This window comes from Anolis sagrei, chromosome 1 (genome assembly GCF_037176765.1).
Source record: "Anolis sagrei isolate rAnoSag1 chromosome 1, rAnoSag1.mat, whole genome shotgun sequence".
Classification (NCBI taxonomy): Eukaryota; Metazoa; Chordata; class Lepidosauria; order Squamata; family Dactyloidae; genus Anolis; species Anolis sagrei.
In genome coordinates, this window is record NC_090021.1 from 35720317 (window position 1) to 35744610 (window position 24294).

Consider the following 24294-nt stretch of genomic DNA (forward strand, 5'->3'; position numbering starts at 1 on the left):
TTTTCTATCTCTCTCTTCTTTTCTCTCACTCTCTCTTTAGGGCTAGAACAATAACAGGAGAAAGGAAAATAAGCTGTAATAAGCGACTCAGCAAAATGTTGTAACCTGTATCCAGTTACGGTGCTAATGATTACTGCTGGTGAATTTGTACTGATTACTGCCTAAAGGCAGGAGGTGATATAAGTCATTATTACAATGCTAGGTCACATTATATTTTGCCAAGTATATCTGGTCTAGAGCTCACAACAAGCATATTAGATAATAAGCCCATGTCGAAACCGAATCATATGCTGACATCCTACACATACATATAAAATTAAACAATGTATACCTAATGAAGCAGGTGGAGTGCTCCATCTCTACCACTTTTGGACTGAGGGACCGAGGGTTCTTTGCAGTTTGTCAGCTAACCTATACATTTTTGTAGATCCCTCTTATTACTTTCTACTTACTTGGTTTTTCAGCTTATATCCAAACAAACAGATAAAGCAGCAACACTCCACTGAAGTACTCTTCAATTTGGGACTTTGGGGATTTTTAACATTGAGAATGAACAGGCAGATGATTATCATTTAGGATATTTTATACAGAAAGACACAACACACCCTCCTCTGCGGAATGAATATAGACATTTTGGTGTCTAGACACACAGTTTATTATTGATTTTGCATTTCCAGTAAGGCATCAAACCTCTTACATCATACTCATACTCGTCGTATTATTTCATATTCATCTTAACAAACATCACTGTGAGGGAAGCAGCTATACAATATCCCACTTGAAAGAGAATTGAATCTTTATTTATCTTCAATGGATGAAACATATAGGCATCCATGGAAAATAATGTTCTTCTTCAGGCATTTATCTATCTAGATCTAGATAAGTAGTTTCTATTTACTATTTTTTTATGTTTAGAGCAGAGATTCTCTCCCACTCTCTATTACCAGTATTGTAAAGGTATTTACTAGCCAGGAATAGCAGCAGCATAAAGGTATCAGAGGCAGCTAGATCTAACCTGGTTGGAGAGTGTCAAAAACAGGTTAATTTTGTCTCTGATAATAGAACTTTTGTATTGTCTCTAGCATCAACCTGTCCAATCAGATACAAATCCAACTAATCTCCAGTAATGTTAACAAATATTTTTTTCTCAGGAATCAAAAATGAGATTCTTCACTGATCTCCAGTATGCTGGCTAATTGCATCAAGCTGGTGACCAATGATTGTATCAACCTGATTAGAACTGTCACCCCAGTCCAGCACATCTTTTAAGTTTCTTCTCTTTGCCATACTCTGGTTACTTGTCTATTGTTTTCTCTGCCAGATCTTTTCTCTTATCATCTTGTTTTGTGTTGGGGAGTGCATACCCACAACCAGATAATAAGTTGGTACTGTATATATTCATGTATAATACAACCTCATGTAAGGTTTTTGGGCCCAAATTAGTGGTTTTGATATGACCCATGTACAAATGAGGGAGGGGGTGCATTATGTCGAGGGAAAAGCACAAGCACTGTCTCAGTGAGAAAGCCACCTCTGGCCCGCATCATCATTTCACCCCCCAGGTATTCAAAAAGATCAGAAGTGGGGGGTCTAGCCAAAGACAAGAGGGGGTTGCTGCTTCTTTTAGGTCCTCCTAGGATGAACTAAGCTCTTGTCTTATGCCACTCTACTCAGAGAAGGAGATGATTCCTATTTTGGATAAGTGTTACGGTACAGTAGTCATATTGACTCATGGATTGGTCAACTTAGGGTTTTGGGGTTAGATTTTTTGACCAATCTTTTTGGACTTATACATAAATTATATGTGGCACTGCTTCTTAAACTTTGAGTCTCGGCCCCAAATGGGGTTCCCTTAACTCAGTGTTGGTGTCTCAAAAGATTTGGCAACAATAAAAATTTTCTGAACATCACCTAGTGGCTGATTTGTGTATACATTTACACAAATCTGTTGTACTGTGTTTACTGTGGACTCTACAGAATATGCTTCAGTTGTACTTCAAAGAAAGGGAAATAAGCCTTTTTAGCAAGCCTTGCAAATGCTGATTTGTTATCTATAAATGTTTGATTTTATAGCTATTTTATATACTTATATATCTGTAATGCAGTCTACTTCTTTTCCTACTGTCTTCTACATTGCCAAGCATTATTGCATTCTCATGATAAAATCATAGTTTTAGAGATCCATATTGGGGATAGCTATAGCTGGCATGGTAAACTTTTCCACATCTTCCTCTCCTCTGCAAGTTTTTACCCCCCTCAAAATGCTACACAGAGAGTCAAGGAACCCTGCTGAATGGGGTGAGGCATTGTTACAATGGAAGGAAAGGGAATCCTCCAAAATTAAATGGGTGTCCTTTATGTGAGTGAAGTTTTTCCATCAACAGGGGAAGATCTTGTATCTAACCTTTCATATAGTAATCTATATTATGTTTATGGAAACATTGGCATATTTTAAAGAATAAAATTAATGATGTTTACAATTACTATATTTGTACATCAGAGATGGCTGTACTGTATTTATATATCAGAGATACAAAAACAAGACGATCCAAAACAAAACAAAGTCTACCAATTCCAGTGTAATACACAGAGCTCCTCTTGTGCCTTTCAGGGCCCCTTTCGTGATCCTGTTGAAGTACAACAGCAGCGTTATAAGCCTTTGGAAGAATTTTTAAAGGTGGCAGCATCAGAAGCATCACTAAAGCTTGCCAGAGAAAAATTAAAGCAGGAAGAATGGCGAAATCGTATACACGACAATGTGTAAGTTCCTTGCTTTCCATTCTGTCTGCATTTTATTTTTTTAATTTATAGACAAATAGAAACTGTTGATTCTGAAACATTTAAAAGCAACCACTATATGAAAAGCCTGCCTAAAAGTAGACTTTCTTAGACCAAGATAATCAGATGTCTTAAGCCTTTGTCTATCATCCAGGAAAGCTGAAATATTTGAATGTTAACTTTTATTAGCTCAGTTGGGGTCAATTGGTCTAAATCAGTTTAAATCTAAACCCATTTCATTTTGATTGATTCAGGGATTGGGCTATTATTCTTTAATAAGCCTGCTTAAATATAGTTAGGTTAGCTGCTTCATCCACTGTTCAGCACAGATCTTGATGATGCAAATTGGGTATTATTAATATCCAAGAGAGAAGTTCACCATCACCAGTTTCTCCAACAAAGACTACTAATTATAGATTTCATCTTGAGTCTATTTATTGTGGCTGCGAGAAATAATTAAAATTATTCCAAAAAATCCAGAGGTCTGAATGTTGGTGCACATGTAGTCCCAGATATTATGAATACATAAAAAGTCTAAATATTGGGCATATTTTTTCTAAATGAGAACATAAAGATAATTTCCCTTTGAGTTTTCAATGGAAGTCTGAATTTTAAAACTGGTTTTTCAGTGTCCTAGTCCAACACTCAGTCCACTAGCCATGCTGGCTGCTTGTGCTGTCCAAAGTGCCAGACACAAAATGTAGGTTTGGATGTTTCTTCTTTTTATGTCTGTCTAATGAAGAAATAAATAACTTTCTAACACACATAGAAGGCATGCCCAACCGGTGCTGCATGTTCATATCCAAACATGTGAGCCCAAGACGTCTTTCGGCCTGAAACAGAGCCACAAATAGAGTATCACCACCCCTAAGTTAAATGCGCAGTGTCCAAAGTAAGCAATAGTATTCTGATATTCCACAAACAGTTCTCAAAATACAACAATAATAATCAACTATGAATTGCTTCCCTTTTCTGATCCTCCCTTCAATTTCTGCCTCACTCCGTAATTATCAAGTCAGCCAGCATCTCAAAAGGTAGATACAATGCCTTATTTCAAGGGGTAAATGTTAGAAACCCATCAGTGGGACTTACGTAGGAGAGGGGAAAAGATGACATGTGAAAGCCTGTGTGAAAGCACTAGTCATCCTGAACTATAGATTATAGATTGCTCCTAGTTACACCCAGTCCTCGGAAGTATGCGTCCAGAACCTTTTGCTTGTATTTTCTCCCAGTTTAATAGGGGAATGGTTCCAGTACATATTATCCTTCAATGATTGAACTGTTTGAGATTTAAATTATTTTTTTACAAGTTTGAAGAGCAATGGACAGTTTTTGGAAAAACAGGCATTGAATGTTGTGTATACAAATCTAACACATCTAAAACTTTTTTCAAGTTATGTCTACTATTTCAGATGCTTTGCAACTTTAGCAATTTGCATAGTTTCTGGACTATTATTGTATTATGATAAACAGGGATTATCATATATTTTCAGATAATGTTTTCTTAACAATTCAACTTCTATTTGTAACTCTTCCATTTATTTTAATTACTAGCACAGTGTGCAACATTTATTAATCAGCAGAGTCTTTTTAAGTTAAAATACTAAATTAGCTAACCCCATTAACACAGAATACTCCAAACAAGCAGTAATAGGAGAGGTAGTTACTGTGCAAATCGTATTATACATGCGGGTGCTCTAGGGCACAGTTAAGCATGATTACCCTCTTTTGATCCAGTATTCCTCTGCCTCTTCTAGCTAATTTCCAGTGGAAATTTACAAAGTGGTGCCTTCATTTTTCCAGCTTAATTTTTCTAATGAAGTTCTGGTACTTTATAACACTGGGGATGTAGATAATAAGTCTGTACATAATTAAGAAGTTCTAGAATTTGTCTGCAAAGAAGAGGTCTCAGTTACTTTTGCTTTATCCAAGAACTAGGCTAGCATTTTGTCTGAAGCTTTGCATCTACTGCAAACTAGGATTAAAACCAAACCCGCCCAATGATTCTTAGTTTTATATCAGAAAACATAATGTGCTCAGTACTTAAGAAAAACTAATTGCTAGGAAATAGGCAACATAACACTGCATAAAGTTTTTAAGTAAGAATATTCAAAAAAATAAACATACTGAATGAAAGTATGTTAAGAATGACCTAAGCAGGTTTGCCTCTCCCCCTGCCCCTTATTGGGCAGTCTTTAAGCAACATATTGTATCTTACATGGGGCAACTAAATTAGAACAACTATTGATTTATCCTGAAATAAATGAGAGTCAGAAACATAACTGTAGAATTGAAAATTACCTAAAAGGCCTTGAGAAGCCAGATCTGGCTACGGTGGTACATGTCTTAGTTACATCCTGTCTGAGTCACTGTAATGCACTCTACATGGGGCTGCCTCTGAAGAGGTGTCACAGTCTTCAGCCAGTCCAAAGAGCTGCAACTAGGTTGCTAACTGGGGCTCACTACAGAGAGCGGACAACCCCTCTGTTGCAACAGCTCCACTGGCTGCCAGTTTATTTTCTGGCACAATTCAAAGCTCAGGTCCAGGCCATTTGGCTCACCGCGTCTCCTTGTATGAACCTGCCCAGGCCCTGAGATCTTCAAGAGAGGCCTTTCTCTCAGTCCCACCTCCATCTCAAGCTTGGTTGGAGAGAAAAAGCAGGATTTAAATCATCATCATCAGGTCCATCCTCCACTGATACACAAAATTTCCTACAACACAGAACATACCTTGGAAACTGACAGGCAGCTTTAACTTCTAACAGAAGAAGTCCACCAGCTTTTGATGCAGTCTGTTCCATTGTTGAAATAGCTTTCTACAGCTATAAAATCATTCCTAAAATTTTCTGTGAACTATTGGTTTTAGTTTTATCTTTTGGAGCAACAAAGAACTAATTGAAGTTTTTGGCAGTGAAAGCAATTTGAAAATGGAACCAATTGCAGAGAGAAGTGATGAGGTCTTCTCTGGATGTCTTGAAATGATACCTTACTTGAAGATCCTACATTGAGAAGAGGTTGGACCTAATGGCCACAGACTAAATCTATAATTCTATCAATTAAATATACACCTTAAAGCAGTGGTTCTTAACCTGTAGGTCCCCAGATGTTTTGGCCTTCAACTCCCAGATATCCTAACAGCTGGTAAACTGGTTGGGATTTCTGGGAGTTGTAGGCCAAAACACCTGGGACCCACAGGTTGAGACCACTGCCTTTAGTTATGCTGCCCCGAAACAGACACAGTATTGCAGGTGAAATGTGACAGAAACAGAAAAGTGATAACATTGTTTCTGATGAACTAGATGTGATATCTCTGTTAATGTAGCCTATTGTCCTTTTGTCTGTTTCATTGCCCTGCTGGCTCTTACTTAGCTCATAGTCAACTAAAACCCCTATCCATTATTGACATGTAATCACTGTGAAGACAGATGTCACCCACCCTATAACACACTACCTACTATTTTTTTAATTTATAGAACTTTAGTTTTATTTCTGCTTAAATATGGGCCCAGTTCTCCATCCTGTCAGATTAACCCTGAATCATGTTTCTGTGTTATTTTTTGTCCCACATACTTTGATGCCACGGGCTAATTTGATTATCATGCCCCTATACATTTAATCCAATAATTTATAAAGGTAGGAAAGAACACTGGGTCAAAAAGAGAACCTTGTGGCACTCCATATCACTTTTATTCAACTTGGCAATATATAGTTAACAAGCACTCTTTGGATATGGTTCATTAACTCACCACAAATTTGCCCAACAGTTGCATTATCTAGTTCACATTTCACCAGCTTCCCAACAAAAGTATCATGGGTAACCTTGCTAAATGCTTTCATAGCATTCCTCTGATTTATTGGGATAGCAACACTATCACTTTTCTTTCACATTGTCAGCTTTCACTTCCTAACACCTCATCCACTTGTAATGGGCATATCTAAGATAGCTGGTTTCTTCTGTTTTTTGAAAAATGAAGTGAGTGGGGTCTACAAGCTTACTTTAAGCAAAGTTTGATTTCTAGTTGATAATGAAGGGTTAAAATCTTCCATTAATTTTTGTCTGTCCTCATTGAAAACATGGCAATTTTAATCTACAAAGACATCATCCAATTCTGACTTCTATAGAAAACTCCCATCAGCGAGGTTGTGTTATTTTCCCTCTCCTTTTTCCCAAATGCTCTCAAATGTCTTGCCATATTCATATTCACAATTTTCTTTACACATACATAGATCAATCATAGAATCATAGAGTTGGAAGAGACCACAAGGGCCAGCCAGTCCAATCCCCTATATGTATTTGTTCACCTGTTCATTTTATTCTCAACAAATGATGCCCTTCTATATATGTTTTCAGAAATGACACATGCTTTAGACTTTTCTACATTGACCCAAAACCTTGGTGTTGACCAGAAGTCACTCCTGGATGTACAGATGATGTCCAGGAACTTTTGGTTGGTAATGTGGGATAAAAAACGGGTAACCTGGTTTTATTCCCCCCTCTTAGGAAATGTCAGGAAATGGCCTGGAGTTTTGTTGAAACTCTGGAGCAGCCTCAGACCTCAGAGTTACTATGAACAGCCGGACTGGCTGTGATTTGAACTGGTCCACTGTCCACACAGCCAGGTGCCACTATCCCCTTTTTCTTGCATTTTGTGTCACAGGGATAAGCAGATAGATCAGACGCATATCATACCCACCACTGCAGCAGCCAGCCATGGAGATCCAGAGATCTCCCCTCCTTCTCCTTGGTCACATGGGTATCTTTGCTGATGTTAACCATTTCATTATATATGTCCAGGATCCAACAATGTACTTGTGCTGCATCTATTGCTCTAATTAGTGGAATTGGCACTTTTTTTCTCGCCCACATTGAGATCTTTGTGGTGGCAAAAGGAAGCTTTCTGGAACAATGTCCTGGTATGGGACAAGGGGTGGGGGCTGGACTGGGAGAGGACTAGGTTCTAATTCTGCTGACAGAAACAGTCTGCCTGAAGTACATAATTGGATCCTGGTTCCTGAACTGTAAAATCTTCTATTTTCTGTAAATATTTGCAATATGTCTCAGTTCTTGTGGGTTTTTTCGGGCTATATGGCCATGTTCTAGAGGCATTTCTCCTGACGTTTCGCCTGCATCTATGGCAGGCATCCTCAGAGGGTGAGGTCTGGAGCTGGGAAAAAGGGGGTTTATATATCTGTGGAAAGACCAGGGTGAGACAAAAGGCTTTTGTAAGATGGGCTAGGTGTGAATCTTTTCAATTGACCACCTTGATTAGCATACAATGGGCTGACTGTGCCTGGAGCAAACTCTTAATGAAAGGTGATTAGATGTCCCTGCCTGTTTTTCTCTCTGTTGTTTTAATTTTAGAATTTTTTAAAACTGGTAGCCAGATTTTGTTCATTTTCATGGTTTCTTCCTTTCTGTTGAAATTGTCCACATGTTTGTGGATTTCAATGGCTTCTCTGTGTAGCCTGACATGGTGGTTGTGAGAGTGGTCCAGCATTTTTGTGTTCTCAAATAAAATGCTGTGTCCAGGTTGGTTCATCAGGTGCTCTGCTATGGCTGATTTCTCTGGTTGGAGTAGTCTGCAGTGCCTTTCATGTTCCTGGATTCTTGTTTGGGCGCTGCGTTTGGTGGTCCCTATGTAGACTTGTCTACATAGATTTGCAATATGTGTTTCCAGTCTGGGGGTAATCTCTCTTTTTCAAAACACAACAAAAGGCCAAACCAAGGGATATAAATTTAAGTGCCCAAAAATATCATATAAAGTAATTAAATAATCTCCCTATATATATTTAGTATATATTCACATATACACAAGTATTGTATAATAAAATAGGAGCATTGTCTTTGCTACTGTGTAACACATTTTTGTTATAGAAAGCTGTTTTATTTCAATGCTTTATTGTGAATATTAAGGCTACCCTAAATTCTATCCTTTCATGGGCAAATTCCTAAGCTGCTAGCCTTGTCATTTCAGTCATCTTCCAATCCCCTGAGATAGCCAATTTTCTTTCATGTCTGAACAAAAGAAAAATGTACTATTAAAATGCAATTCAGAAGTGATAAAAACTGTAAGTGGAGCAGCCGGCTTTCAGCACCTCCTATGTATACTCAGGGACATTGGGGCCACATTAATTTTTTGTGTGTGTGATGTCCATCCCATGTGCAAATTAGCCCTGGAAGTGCTATAATCTGTCATATATGAGAGCCACCTGTCCCATGAGTATATACATGCTTGCGTAGCTTTGTATAATTTAAAGCTCGGCTACTTCTGTGCTTTTGTTTTGTTAATTTTCAAGAACCCTTGGTTAAGAATTCTTTATGGGCAATTTGACTGGCCAGATGCTAATAAAGACCAATTCTTTTCTTTGCAAGGAAGCTTTATTGATGTAATTTACTGTTGATAAAACATTAATTTCTTTCCATAAAGGACTTTCTACAAAAATGAGGAAGTTAGTTAAAATAAGAAGACTGTTTATAAGTGCCATTAACAAAGCTGTACACAGCAATATACATTAATATTCCTAACCGTTAAGAGGAAAAAACAAAATTATCCTCTCTTTTTAAGCATCTTTTAATTGCTTAACTCTTCTGTAATGTAGAAGGTTTCAGTTATATTTCTTGATGTGCTATATCTGCACAATAGTACCTGGTATAAGCATCTATCAAAGAGTCAGCATGGTGTAGTTGTTTGAGCACCGGATTACAGTTCTGGAGAGCAGGATTTTAATCCCTGCTCAGCCATGAAAACTCATTGGATGACCTTTGGCAAATCATACACTCTTAGCCCCAGAAAAACCCAGGAGATGTTCTACTTAGGGTTGCCATAAGTTGGAAATGACTTGAAGGCACGAAGCAACACCAGCAGCAGCAACAGTAATAACAGCATAGCCATCTATCAGTGTAGATAGTTTACAATTTAAACCTTGGTTCACACTCTCTCTATATGTATTTACTATTATAAAGGACATGGATATGTGGAATTGCCCTGTTATTCTCCCCACACTATTGAGGGACACTGTTTACTACCACAGCCTCTCTTACCTAAGCAAGGGGAATTCCACATATCCATTGTTATAAAGCCACTCCATTAATAAAAATATGTCTCCCATTCATAAGTTTAAATGGTAGCAGGACATCATATTTTCCCACCAGGTCTCTGAAAGACACAAAGATTAATTAGATTATATGTCACAAATGTTTTTTATCTGACTCAATTCTGTCTGCTTACCAGGGATCAGAGCTGAAATATGGGAGATACAAGAAGCATTATTTCCAAAGAGCTTGGGGTTTATCTTGAGATACTTTGGATTTGCTTTGGCTCTCATGGTTTTCTCTGTGTTTTTTTGGTCTTGCTTCTCAACTAAGTCACTGCACATATCAATTGCCCCTGCTCCTGTCCATTTTACACAGTGAAGGCAGCTAGGACGTGATTTTATGGGAACTTCACCTAGATCTTCTTCAGCACCTTCTCTTCATCTGGAAGCTTTCTACCTGTAGTGACCTCCATATTCTATCCCATTCACCTCTTCGTCTCAGGGTTTACCTGCCCACTTCCTTTATAAACTCTACAAAATTATAAGATTGTCCTTCCTTTTGTATTTCAGGTTTTCCCTCTAGGTATCTTTCTACCTTTTCATTCTTTTTTTTTTCTCCCAGTCCTACTTTCCCATTTCTCCTATCACATTTCCCACTCAGCCACCCAACTGGACAATTTTGGAATTTAGAGTATTTTGAATTTCAGATTCAGCCTGTAGCAGGATAAAAAAATAAACATATATGTATTTTACTTTTCAGGTTTTTGCCATTTTCAGGCCATGAAGCTGATAAGTATGTCCCATCGATGCAAAGAGCAAGTAAGTATGGTCAGTCAAGTTACGGACTCAAACATTTTCGGGAGGAATACCCAGAAAAGTGGATCAACAAAAAGGTGAGTTATATTGGAAAAAGAAAACCGAAACTGTACTCTGTAGACTTCTTTAAAATATCAAAATGAATCAGTTCCACTACACTTGAATCAATTTATGCTGAAATGTTATAAAAGCTCACTGAAGTATTAGAAGATTTTGGAGTGTTTTCAGTAATTATTCCATAAGAGCATATCTTTCAGAAGAAATAAATTTAAAAAATGTTGAATAAATCTAGTAAAACTGAAGATACAGAAACAATAATCAGTTTTGAAATCTAACATTAGGAGTTAGATTTCTAATTTTTTTATTTCAAATAAAAAGTGACAATGAAGGTAAAGCGGCAAGAAAGATTTCAGAGGTGAAAGTAACTGATCTTTGGCATAACAAAATTAAACGATTCACCTGGAGATATGTAACTATTGAAATTGAGATTTCCAGCTCTCCTGACACACACAGAAACACTGGTTTATATGGAGAGAATTTTGGTTTTACATAATAGCTTTTCTTTTCTCTTTCATTTTTTTAAAATGTTCAACTTAAATATTCCTTTAAATTTCAGTTTAGGATTTTCCTGGATTTGGGAATACCTGTATTTGTGTGTATATAGTGAATGTGTGATATGTGTGAGTGACTTAGTTGAGAAGCAAGACCAAAAAAACTCAGAGAAAACCATGAGAGCCATGAGAGAGTGAAGGGGACAAAGTAGGCTAGTCACTTGCCCAGTACCCCCAAAACAAAAAGGCAGACATCCCAGAAACTTCCCTAGCTGTCAGCACATTTTCCACCCTTTTAGCAAAGTAGCTGGGAAGGGAAATGCCCATCCCCACCCCTTAAGTCTTTTTTTCATTTTCTCTGGGCTGGATACAACTGGTGGCCAATGGATTTGCCCTCACAGCCATTTCTAGGGTGCTCACGTTATGGCAGAAGCATCTGAGGCAACTGTGTTTTATGGAGTTCTTGTGTAAGTGGAATCTTCCTCTCATTTCCCCTCTTCTCTTTCCTTCATAAGTGCCTTGAAGAAAAACACAGCATGTGCAATCCTATATATAGAGAGGGGGTGTGTGTTGTGTTTTGGATTTCTGGATAAGGGAGTGTCAGACTGTTTATAATTTTCACAAAAACAGGCCAGGTCTGTCCTATAAAGTAGCTTCTTCAACTTGGACTGGAAAATCTTCACATGGGATGACACAGTATTAAACTTTTAATTGAATAGGTACTGCAGACTTCTTAATGTTTTAACAAAAGGCTTCATACCATCTTTTCTTTAAATGAATTGGAAGTCTTGCAAAAGGGGAATCTCTGTGTATGTACTAGAAGAGTGCCACCAAAAACAACTGCTGTAAAATTATCTAGTTCCTTGAATTATTTGCAGTGTTATCTTGTGTTTTGTTGGCTGTTGGTTCTACGTAAGCCTTGATGGCTATTTGGGCCCATTCACAAGCTTTATAAAATTGGGAAGGGGGGTCTTTGATAGAGGAGAGTGTACTAAAATTCACCCCTTATCTTAAATAGTGGTTATTTCAGATTTCAATGCAGTTGGACCTCCGTTCAAGCCACCAGATTATTTTGTCCAAATAGCTCTGGATATTGAGGTCATTTAGAAATTAAGAAAATGATATCAAGACCGCATTGCTTAGAGACTGAAAAAGTTATTTTTTGAAGATAGCTCCCAGAATCCCCTAGCCAGTATGTCAAGTAGTACTAAAGGAAATATTTGTGCCAGTTGGAGTGACACAGAGTGGAAGGAGTACACTGGTTGGAATATTTCAATATCAGCAGCATACAATTGCTAGACTTTACTTTCTTCTTGTTTGTGTTATTCCCTTCAAACACGAGTCAAAATGTATTGTTGTGTTCAGACATTTTCATCATTGTCTGGTTGGCAAAACCTTTTCAGAATTTCTTACTACAGGCCATGATGTCTCGCAAAACTTTTAACATTGTATAAACAGTTGTTGAGTGGAAGGAATTCAATACAGGATAGGATGTCAAAAGTTTAAAAACTGAAGCCATATAGATCATCAGTCACAAAGCATGAAATGGAAAGAAAACAATTGAACAATTGCTTCTCGGCCGCCTTTATGAGTTCTTGTCAGCTTGAGGAAGCAAAAAAAATCTGATTTTATGTAACCTCCCTATGGATTAGAGTTAAAACTGACTACAGGAAAAAATATTTTGTAAACTTGAGCTTGCTGCATTGACACATGATTTTGACAGTAGCATCTTCAGATAAAAATCACAGCAAGCAAACAGATTAGAGCATCTAATAATAAAATTTAAATCACTGCTGCACATGGTACTGACCTCATTTGACACTTCCAACTCACAAGTTTCATTTATATATAAGTTGTTAACCAAAAATGTGTTAGCTGAAATATCATTGAAATCAATAGGACTTAAAGAGCACAAACATGCACTTAGTTGCAGGGTTTTTTTTTAACATAATTAGTATGCACCTATAAATAGTCAGTTGTTATCTTGGTTACGCCAAATCTGAGTTTGTTACTTAGGCATTCTCTCCCAACTTGTATAGGAACTCATGTAACTTCTTAAAATATATCCATATAGTGGATCCTTTGTATTATCTGGAGTTTGATTCTAGGAGTCCCCTCAATTATCAAAACTTGTGGATACTCAAGTCCCAAATAAAATGGCAAAATAAAGGTTTGATTTTTTGAATTTTTTTCTTTTTGGATTTTTTTCAAGCTGTGGATGATTTAATCTGTTAATCTGTGAATGTAGAACTCCCATTAGTGCCGTGTTTCTCCTCCCACTTCTCCTCTAAGTCCAGGGAAAGCGGGCCACCTTCCCAAGGCTCAGAGGAGAAGGATAAACACGTGACTGGTAAGCGCTCTCTGGAGAGCACTCACAAGTGTTGTGTGTCTGTCCCAGCCCTCCTCTCATCCTGGGGACACAGCAGGTTGCCGCATCCACATGCTCAGAGGAGGGCAGACGGGGGCCTGAGGGAAAAGGCCAAAGGGACGCATCCAGCCTGCGGGTCAGGTTTTGACTATACCTGGTATAAAGAATCTTTGGATCTTGACAGTCGTGCATCATGGAAGATAAATCCTGATCACCCACAAAAGTATTTTTGTGAGGTGAAGATGGAATCAAAAGATACACAGTAATTGCATTGGTGATTACCAAATATTACTCTGGAGATTCTGTAGTGAAAACATCTAGAAGGCACCAGATAGGAGAATATTCCCCTTACCTGCATAGGGAAATGCAAACCATATTTCTGCATCTCCAGAGCATTAGGAGAATATAGTCAGACCTCCATATCCACAGATTCTGTATCCATGGATTCAACCATCCATAGATTGAAAATATTTTATAGAAGAGATACATACATATACATCTCTCTATATGTGTGTGTGTGTGTATGCGTTGTGTATATATTGTGCATATATATTGTATATAGTGGAATTCGAGCACCCACAGATGTAGGTATCTATGGGGTTCCTAGAACCAAACCACAAGGGTCCACTGCAATAGTATTTACACAACACATTCACTGAAAACCTAGACAGAGAGACATATGACAAATACCTATCTTTGCATCAATATATCTGGAGGATTTGAGGTAAAATAATTTGCATTGTTTAGACATCTCACTTGATATGGTTGAAAGCCTCCAAATGACTACTGCTGCACATTTAAGAAGTGTGAAGTTTCAGAATTAAGAACTTAACAGACACCATGAATTTAATTGGCAGTGATAGGTCCCATGAAACTGGACAGTCAAGGGATCAGATATACTAACTAATCTTTCGGTTGTCAAAACACTTACACACTTCAATATTCACTGAAGCAGAAATGATAGCCTACAGCCTTTAATCAGAAGTGGAATTAGTTTGCATGTGCATTTGAGACAAATTACTTTTAATGACAGCGATTTTTTGCTGGTTTCCTTGTTTCCAAAAATGAGGAAGTGACACTTTAAGACCTTTTTGTTTGCCCATATTATAGGTGACTTACAACACAACTGCAGACCTTTCTTATTTGCACATGCATATTTGACCCTAAATAGAATGTTATTATCTACAAAGCATAAAAATAGCCAGTCCTCCGAAGAATTAATTTAGAGAACCTAAGCATATTGCACAGAACATAAAGCTGACCTTTACCGTCTGCAGCTTTTGAAATGGAGTGGGATGTGGAACACATCATAGGCTTAATGTGGCACAACGCTGTCTGCAGAAACTTGGGTGGGACTGACTGCCTGCCCATTGCACCCGATGATTGAATCTGCTGTCACCAGCATCCTGATAATAATGAACATTCAGCTTAACGACCGTGATTATGATTATGATAATTGATGTGTGAGTACAGTGTGTGGGGATCATTATAGCTAAACTGTACAGCAGAGAAACATGGCTTAGTTATGGATAATTTTACTTTTACACACTGATTGGGATAAAATATGCTTTCTGAGCTCAACAGTCCATCCTAGAGCAATTTTAGGAAGAAGTCTACATGTGTGAATTGATGATCCGAGCCTGCTGCTGTTTGTTTTAAATTGTTTAATTTCATTAATATTGATAGTTAATTAAATAATTGGATATCAACAAAAGGGAAACTTCTTCTGGGTTCAGATTGCATTGATCAGATGCCAAGTTAAAATTCTTTCTTACAGACTAAGAAGAAAATGTGTTATTTACAACCAAAGCATTTCCACTGAAAGTGGCAAGGTGTTTTGCCTTTGTATTATTATACAGAATTTAACAAGTAAACATGCATTTGTTTTTTCATGCTGTTGTTCATATCATTGTTATCGTTGTAGTTTAAATCCTACTGTCTAAGGTGGAATCCTGTTATTTATTTATTTTAATTTTTAAATAAGTCTCCATTTTAATATTATAGCATTTTCCTGTGCCTATGGGACCAGTATCCGTGGTTTCACCTGCCTGCATCAGATAAACTATGTCCTCTCTAGGAATTTTTTAAGCTCCTCCAGATAATTCTGTGGTATATTTCCAACATAATAAAGTAGAATAACTTTATTGTCATTGTACATTATACAATGAAATTAAACGCTTTCCCCAGCACATATCACAAAAACAACACACCCATCCCTCTATACTCCAACCACCACCACACAGCCCCCAATTCCACATCAATGCAAAACCATGGCATTCAATATAGTTACAGTTTTAAGATAAAAGCTATCTCTCAGTCTGTTTGTCCTTGTCTTTGTCACCCTGTACCACGGTCTGCCAGATGGTAATAATTCAAAAAAAGAATATGCAGGATGAGATGCAGTCTTAAGAATTCTCTGAGCTTTCTTAAGGTTGCGGGACTTAACCACAAAATCAATCTAGGAAATTTCTAGACAGGATACCTCCAAAGCAACTCTGTGGCAACTGGTTGGAATTTATTCATTTTAGTAGTGTTCTCTATAATCCATGGTTTCATATTTCCACAGTTTGTTCAGGAACATATCATCAATGGATATTTAGTTGTACAGTATAAGTCTGCAGCCTTGAGACTAATTTTAAGATACTCAGTACGATTGTTCAGACCTATGGGTCAGACAATCTCTTCCTTTCCTAGCAGACCACTGCTCAGAAAAGAACAGGAACCAAAGTTAAAACAATGTCAGAAAGACAAAATGACCATCAACATTTGGCTCTAGCTACAACTATTGAACCCACCTGTCATCTATGTACACCCTTCAGCAGACTAGAGGGGTTGCTTGTGAAGAGAGATGGTCCTTGAGAGAGAAAAGGTTTTTGTGCTTGCCTCTGAGTACAAAAGTGTGTATTCCAACCAGATTATGAATTTGACTACAAATTCGAAAGAAATGATGTATGGGTTTCTACCACGATTTGAATGAAGTTTACAATATACTAAGTAGCCAATATGGAACAATTGCCTGTATTTCCAACTGCTCAAATGAACATCCAAGTTACTACAATGCTAGAAATCTGGGGACTGAGCACAAATTTGTTTTGGGGACATTATTTTTATGTGGGATCATTGCGTTCATTTCCTCCTCTCTCCCGTAGTTAACCCCAAACACACAGAGGAGACTTGCCTTCATCGACCACTTCTTTGGGTTCATGCTTCTATAAACACATAGAAAGGGGTTTTTTAAGAATTTAAAAAGCAAAGATTCATTATTTATTTATTTATTTATTTATTTATTGACAACATTTATGCTGATACCATTCTCTTGAAGGTTAGTGGTGACTCTAAGAAAATAATAGTTTGGAAGGAAGAATATCAGGTAGTGACTAGAAAGATTTCAGCTTCTCAGTGAAGTTATTTGCATAAAAAAAGACACTGTAAGCAGTTTGTAATGTATTTGAAAAGGGTTTGTCAGCAACCAGTTGAATATTTTATAAAACCTGATTTTCAGTTCTATAATTTCTCAGCAGGAAAATGCCATGCTTTGATAACGTTCTGGGGCTTTGAAGAATAAATAGATTCTAAAAAGAAAATTACATGGTGCTTATTATACTGTCTAACTAGCAATCCAGTGTCATTTGTCTGTTGCATGATAAATGTCTTGTATTACTTACCTTCTATGTTTAATCAGGCAACTAGCTTGTTTCGGGTAAAGGAGGAAAATCTTCCTTTTAATAACCACTAAGTTGAAGTACAAAGAGATTGTAGCTTTCCAAAGAATTCTTCACACTGAGAATACTGAATAACATGGTTTTATGTATAATTAGCAAGACTGCTACTCTTTATAGAAAACATCCAAGAACAATATTTGAAATCTTGTGTGTGGATGAGGTTGCTGCAATCTACTGTAAACACTTCCTCATCCCTCCCTAAAATTATACAGATTTGCTATTTTGGTATTTTGGCTTGCATCAAAATATGAAAAAGGAAGCCCATAGCATCATAAAAATATTTTTCTACCATCAAAGCCTGATGCAGCCTTATTTCTGGGGGCCCCACTATCTGTTTCTAGAGTTTTGTTGTTGTGCACCCCCAAGTGCTTTCTAATTTATTGTGAGCCTCAAGTTCAATCATGGGGTTGTCTTAGCAAGATTTGTTGAGAGTGGGTTTGTCTGTGCCTTCCTTTGAAACTGAGAATATGGGACTTTCCACAGGGTGCCCAGTGGATTTCCATGAATGAGTGGGAAATTCAGATCCTGGTGTCCCAGTTCTAGTTCATTCAACCTACTACACAATGTTGACTGTCAGGTAGCTGCTCATGAATCACTATACCATTACTCTAATGCAGTGGTTTCCAACCTTTGGTCCTTCAGTTTTTTTGGACTTCAAGAAATCCCAGCCAGCTTACTCGCTGTTAGGAATTGTGGGAGCTGAAGCCCAAAACACCTGGAGGACCAAAGGTTGGAAACTACTGCTCTAGTGGAAATTGGAAAGATACCTCATGCTACTCTGTTTAGTACAACAGGTATCCAGAAGCCAATGGTTTGCCACTGGTTCACCATGTACCGAGCAAACCTACACAAGAGAGCTAGGAAAAAAATTCATGCCGTAGAGGGGTATAGCAGGAAGAATAGGGTTAACAAGTACCAATTTCACTGGCATTGGATTTATTGACAATTATAGAACTGAAGCTATTAGATAATATTATCTCCTTATGGCCACAATCCAACAGTATATGCTGAAGTTGTAGTGTATATGATGGTTTACAATATTTATACTCTGCCTTTTCTAATATAGTTCAGGGGAACAACAAAACAAGATTATTTATTTATTTATTTATTTACTTATTTCCTGTATTTGTATACCTCCTTTCTCAGCCTTTCGGCAACTCAAGGCAGTTTACAGGTAACAAGTAATACAAATAATATCAAAATGCACATAAAAACATTAAATACAATATAAAACCACAACAGAAATAATAAGCCAGGAGACAGGTGTTTTTAAAGTCTCTTCCTCAGTCCCCTTCCTCCTCTTAGCTGGCTTTGGAGGGGGAGAGTAGCAGCAGAATTTCCTCCTCCTCCTCCTAATGTTGGGAGGCAGATGTAGGATTGTTGCTGGGGGGAGGGGCTCCCAGCCGTTGACCTAGGAGACATGGTGGAAATCTGTCTTCCTGGCTCCCCCTCTTCACTCTGGCTTCAAAGTGTCAGTTGGTGCTGGGGGGAGGGGCTCCCAACCGATGTCCCAGGAGACATGGTGGAAATCTGTCTTCCTGGCACCCCCTCTTCACTCTGGAATTGTTAACATTATTGTTGTCAGCCCTCTAAAACCAAAGCCATCCCAAATAGGAAGGTCTGAACGGTTCAGTACAAAGGAAACAAGTAAGAAGCAAAGGACACTTCCCTAGGAAGGGTATTCTAGACCTTGGGTTCCATATTTAGGAGAATAGAAGTCCAAATAAGAGATAGTTTTAGTGTGTCATAGTCTGGAATATAGATTCTTTACTAGTAATTATGTTTGTGTCATGTTCTTAATACTATGTAATCAGTTAGAAAATTGCAACTATGGGCATTTGTCCTGATGCTCACTATATGTGATGGACTATTGTTCCCATCCTCTCCAAGCATACTCAAAGGGTCTGGAGATCATGGAAGATCATGGAAGTTGGGTATCTGCTTCGAGAAGGCTGTAATATACATACTAGCACCTCTAGTTAAAAAAGAGGTGGGAAATGTTTGTATTGTGCTTTAATACATGCAAAAAGAAGATATTATTGCTAGGATGGAGTGAGCTCCAGTCTTCAACCCAAAAAAGCCAATAAAGTTTGCACAAAAGGCCAATAAAAATGATCAAATCCTAATTATTAGAGTACAAAAAATATAGTCACCTAAATTTCTGTCAAGTCTTACTTGAAAGAATTTGAAGGAGGGAGAAATCAGGTCAGTTTACAAATTAGTTTCTATTTGTGAAGATGAAGTCTGAAGGGATTATCCTGGCATAAATTGCTTACCTCTCTGTGGAAAAAAAAATCACACATACACAAACATGCACATTTATAGGGGATGAAGGGGTTGAAATACTTTTTCTCAGAGTAAAATAATGAAGATAAGACTTTTGGAGATTTCCAGGGGTTGGGTTTGTGTGTTCCTACCCTGTAATGGAATAATGATGTCTTTAATGTTGTACCTGCCCCGCATGCCACCACATAACCTGCTGTCCTGTTGGTACGATCTGGTTGGTGGCAGAGCTCGGGACCCTGAGAAGTAGCAAACAAGTCAATCAAACAATACAAGACTATGCATATTAAAATAGACTTGGTGCCCTGATGTGAAGCTGCTTGATTGAGCAGTGCAGTGTCAACCATGTCTTTCTTCTAATGCTAAAAGTAATGTACATAGACAGAGTGACAATCAGAGTACAGCCTCCCATCAGCTGTAATTAATCTTTTAGTTAACAGAAAGACTAGAAAGCCTCTCATCAGCCACTTCTGAAGTCGAAGAGACCCTGCTTTTTGATGTTTGTATTCTGAGTAAAATTGTCCCCACCAGTTCTAACAAATTGAAACACCAGGCTAATTATGGCAGCTAATGAAGTGTGTGGAATGGTCACAGCTTGTCGTGAAACTGTTCCTTCAGCTCAGATTAGAGTTTCATCAATCACTTTTTTAAACTGATCCAGAATTGCTTCTGCCCGGTGCTTGGCATTTTTAATGCTGTTTCTGTAATTGGTTTTTCCCCAAAGCTTAGGCTGTTTTTTTTCCTTTTTGGAATATTACATTCTTAGGATAGGACAAACTCCTCTGTGTGTATGAGAGAGAAATCAACTGATCAAGTGGTAGGGAGCTAATAAAAGTAGCACAAATTTAAAAATTGATATACAGCTTTTAATCCTACTAAAGGTAGCAATAAAAGATATGCATACAAATTGTTATCACTGGGCCTCAACATATATTGGCATCATCATATAAAATGCAGTTTGTGGAATTGATAGCTTAAATCCCAGCAGGGGCACCAAATTAAATGAGTGGTTGGGATTGCATTCCTTTGCATGTCATTCAGCAAAATTGGGTGTGATTTTTTGTTTCTGCGAATCTGAAACTGCCAGCAACAGAAGTTCAAGTCATTTAACAGTTCAAGATTTACCCATTTCAGGTTGAACATAAATTATTGAAAGTATGCAGGAAATATTGCCATGTCTCTGTTTTCTCAAAGAAGAAAGAATCACTTGCACAACCTTATTTCTCATATTCTTGTTCTTCAAAAATCTCACCTACAGAATCTCATGTTATTTCCTTCTGTGCTCATATTTTTGAACATAAAAATTTAATCAGAATATTATTTTAGTAATCCCAGGTTAACCCAAAATATATTTACCTAATTTCTATGTTTATTTTAAATGTTGATAATGGTCTCCTGTTTTGGGGAGTTTTAGCATTTGTCATCTATGTAATTTTGATGCAATTCTCAGCTCCACTCTCCTTGGTTATTCACACAAAATTTGGCTTCATTTCCCCATATTTTTGTGTAATCTAATTAATGGAGGAAGCCCAGGTGATGTCATAATTTAGCTGAGATGATGATATCATAGACACTGTGAAATCATATGGATCAAGAGACAGCAAGGGCTAAAAAGCAGAAGCAAAATAACATTGAGGAAGAGCAGTGGGCAGAGAATCAAAGGAATCATAGAATCAAAGAGTTGGAAGAGACCTCATGGGCCATCCAGTCCAACCCCCTGCCAAGAAGCAGGAATATTGCATTCATATCGCCCCTGACAAATGGCCATCCAGCCTCTGCTTAAAAGCTTCCAAAGAAGGAGCCTCCACCACACTCCGGGGCAGAGAGTTCCACTGCTGAACGGCTCTCACAGTCAGGAAGTTCTTCCTAATGTTCAGATGGAATCTCCTCTCTTGTAGTTTGAAGCCATTGTTCCGCGTCCTAGTCTCCAAGGAAGCAGAAAACAAGCTTGCTCCCTCCTCCCTGTGGCTTCCTCTCACATATTTATACATGGCTATCATATCTCCTCTCAGCCTTCTCTTCTTCAGGCTAAACATGCCCAGTTCCCTAAGCCGCTCCTCATATGGCTTGTTCTCCAGACCCTTGATCATTTTAATCGCCCTCCTCTGGACACATTCCAGCTTGTCAATATCTCTCTTGAATTGTGGTGCCCAGAATTGGACACAGTATTCCAGATGTGGTCTAACCAAAGCAGAATAGAGGGGTAGCATGACTTCCTTAGATCTAGACACTATGCTCCTATTGATGCAGGCCAAAATCCCATTGGCTTTTTTTGCCGCCACATCACATTGTTGGCTCATGTTTAACTTGTTGTCCACGAGGACTCCAAGATCTTTTTCACACGTACTGCTCTCGAGCCAGGCGTCACCCATTCTGTATCTTTGCATTTCACTTTTTCTGCCAAAGTGGAGTATCTTGCATTTGTCACTGTTGAACTTCATTTTGTTAGTTTTGGCCCATCTCTCTAATCTGTCAAGATCGTTTTGAATTCTGCTCCTGTCCTCTGGACTATTGGCTATCCCTCCCAATTTGGTGTCGTCTGCAAACTTGATGATCATGCCTTCTAGCCCTTCATCTAAGTCGTTAATAAAGATGTTGAACAGGACCGGGCCCAGGACGGAACCCTGCGGCACTCCACTTGTCACTTCTTTTCAAGATGAAGAGGAAGCATTAGTGAGCACTCTCTGTGTTCGTCCACTTAACCAATTACAGATCCACCTCACCGTAGTTTTGCCTAGCCCACATTGGACTAGTTTCCTTGCCAGAAGGTCATGGGGGACCTTGTCGAAGGCCTTACTGAAATCCAGGTACGCTACATCCACGGCATTCCCCGCATCTACCCAGCTTGTAGCTCTATCGAAGAAAGAGATCAGATTAGTCTGGCATGACTTGTTTTTGATAAATCCATGTTGACTATTAGCGATGACCGCATTTGTTTCTAAGTGTTTGCAGACTGTTTCCTTAACAATCTTTTCCAGAATCTTGCCCGGTATCGACGTGAGGCTGACCGGACGGTAGTTGTTTGGGTCATCCTTTTTTCCCTTCTTGAAGATTGGGACCACATTGGCCCTCCTCCAATCTGCTGGAACTTCTCCCGTTCTCCAAGAACTCTCAAAGATGGTTGCCAATGGTTCCAAAATGACTTCCGCTAGTTCCTTCAATACTCTGGGGTGTAGTTGATCTGGCCCTGGGGACTTGAACTCATTAAGAGCGGCCAGGTATTCCTGGACGACTTCTTTCCCAATTTGGGGTTGGATGTCCTCCAATCCCTCATCCTCTCCATCTTGCTGAGGTTGAAGACTCTCTTTTTGTGAGAAGACCGAGGCAAAGAAGGCATTAAGTAGTTCTGCCTTTTCCCTCTCCCCTGTCAGCATTGCCCCATCTTCTCCTCGAAGAGGTCCTATCGCCTCCTTGTTTTTCCTTTTTCTACTGACATAAGAATAGAAGCCCTTTTTATTGTTTTTAATGTCCCTGGCAAGTCTGAGCTCGTTTTTTGCTTTAGCCTTGCGGACCTTTTCCCTACAGGTGTTGGCTATTTGTTTGAATTCTTCTTTGGTGATTTCTCCCTTTTTCCACTTCTTGTGCATGTCTCTTTTGTGTCTTAGCACAGTTAGAAGTTCTTTAGACATCCATTCTGGCTTCTTTGCACTTGTCCTATTTTTTCTCTTTGTTGGCACGGTTTGCAATTGCGCCTTGAGTATTTCACTCTTGAGAAATTCCCATCCATCCATAACTCCCTTGTCTTTTAGTATCTGTGTCCACGGAATGCTGCTCAGCGTTTCCTTCATTTTTTGGAAATCAGCTCTCTTAAAGTCCAAAATGCGGGTTTGACTTGTCTTAGTTTCGGCCCTCCTTTGTACCTCAAATTGCAGGAGCACATGGTCACTTGCCCCTAAGGATCCTACCACTTCGACCGCATCGATCAGGTCCTCCGCATTTGTTAGGATGAGATCAAGAGTAGCCAATCCCCTTGTTGCCTCTTCTACCTTCTGGACCATGAAATTGTCTGCAAGGCAAGTGAGGAATTTGTTGGACCTTGTACTCTTGGCCGAGTTTGTTTTCCAGCAAATATCGGGATAGTTGAAATCGCCCATGACTACTACATCTCTTTTCTGTGCCTGTTTGGTCAACTGTTGGCAGAAGACTTCATCAAGTTCTTCCTCCTGGCTTGGGGGTCTGTAGTAGACGCCTACAACGACATCTTTTTGAGTCCCAGTTCCCTTGATTCTTATCCAGATGATTTCAAGCTGGTTTCCCAGATTGCTGTCTTGAATCTCTTCTGCAGCATAAGAGTTTTTGACATATAAGGCTACTCCGCCTCCTCTCCCCTTTGTTCGGTTTCTGTGAAAGAGGTTATACCCCTCGATATCTACATTCCAGCAATAGGAGTCATCCCACCAGGTTTCAGTGATGGCTATGATATCATATTTGTGGTGTTGTGCTAAAAGTTGGAGTTCGTCTTGTTTATTTCCCATGCTCTGTGCATTAGTGTAAAGACATGTGAGCCCCTGGGATCTTCCCTTGAGCTGTTTAATTGGGATTATTGTGCCCTTGGTACCTGGTCCTTGTTGTGTTTGTGCAGCCCTCCGTTTAGCCTTCTGGCGATTCCCAGACATTATGGGTAAAGTAGTGTTCGCAAGGCTGTTGTCTCCCTCCCCCAGTGGACCTAGTTTAAAGTGCGTCTAATGAGGTTTGCGAGTCTGTGAGCAAAAAGGTGTTTTCCTACTTGTGTGAGATGCAC

General features: G+C 38.7%; 1 protein-coding gene across 1 annotated transcript in view; it reads left to right on the plus strand.

Annotated features, from left to right (window-relative positions):
- SPATA17 (spermatogenesis associated 17) overlaps window positions 1-24294 on the plus strand; it is a 98467-nt gene that overhangs the window by 50400 nt on the left and 23773 nt on the right. The window contains 2 exon segments of the mRNA XM_060754256.2: window positions 2612-2760; window positions 10574-10706. Of these exon segments, the coding sequence (XP_060610239.2) occupies window positions 2612-2760; window positions 10574-10706 (282 nt within the window).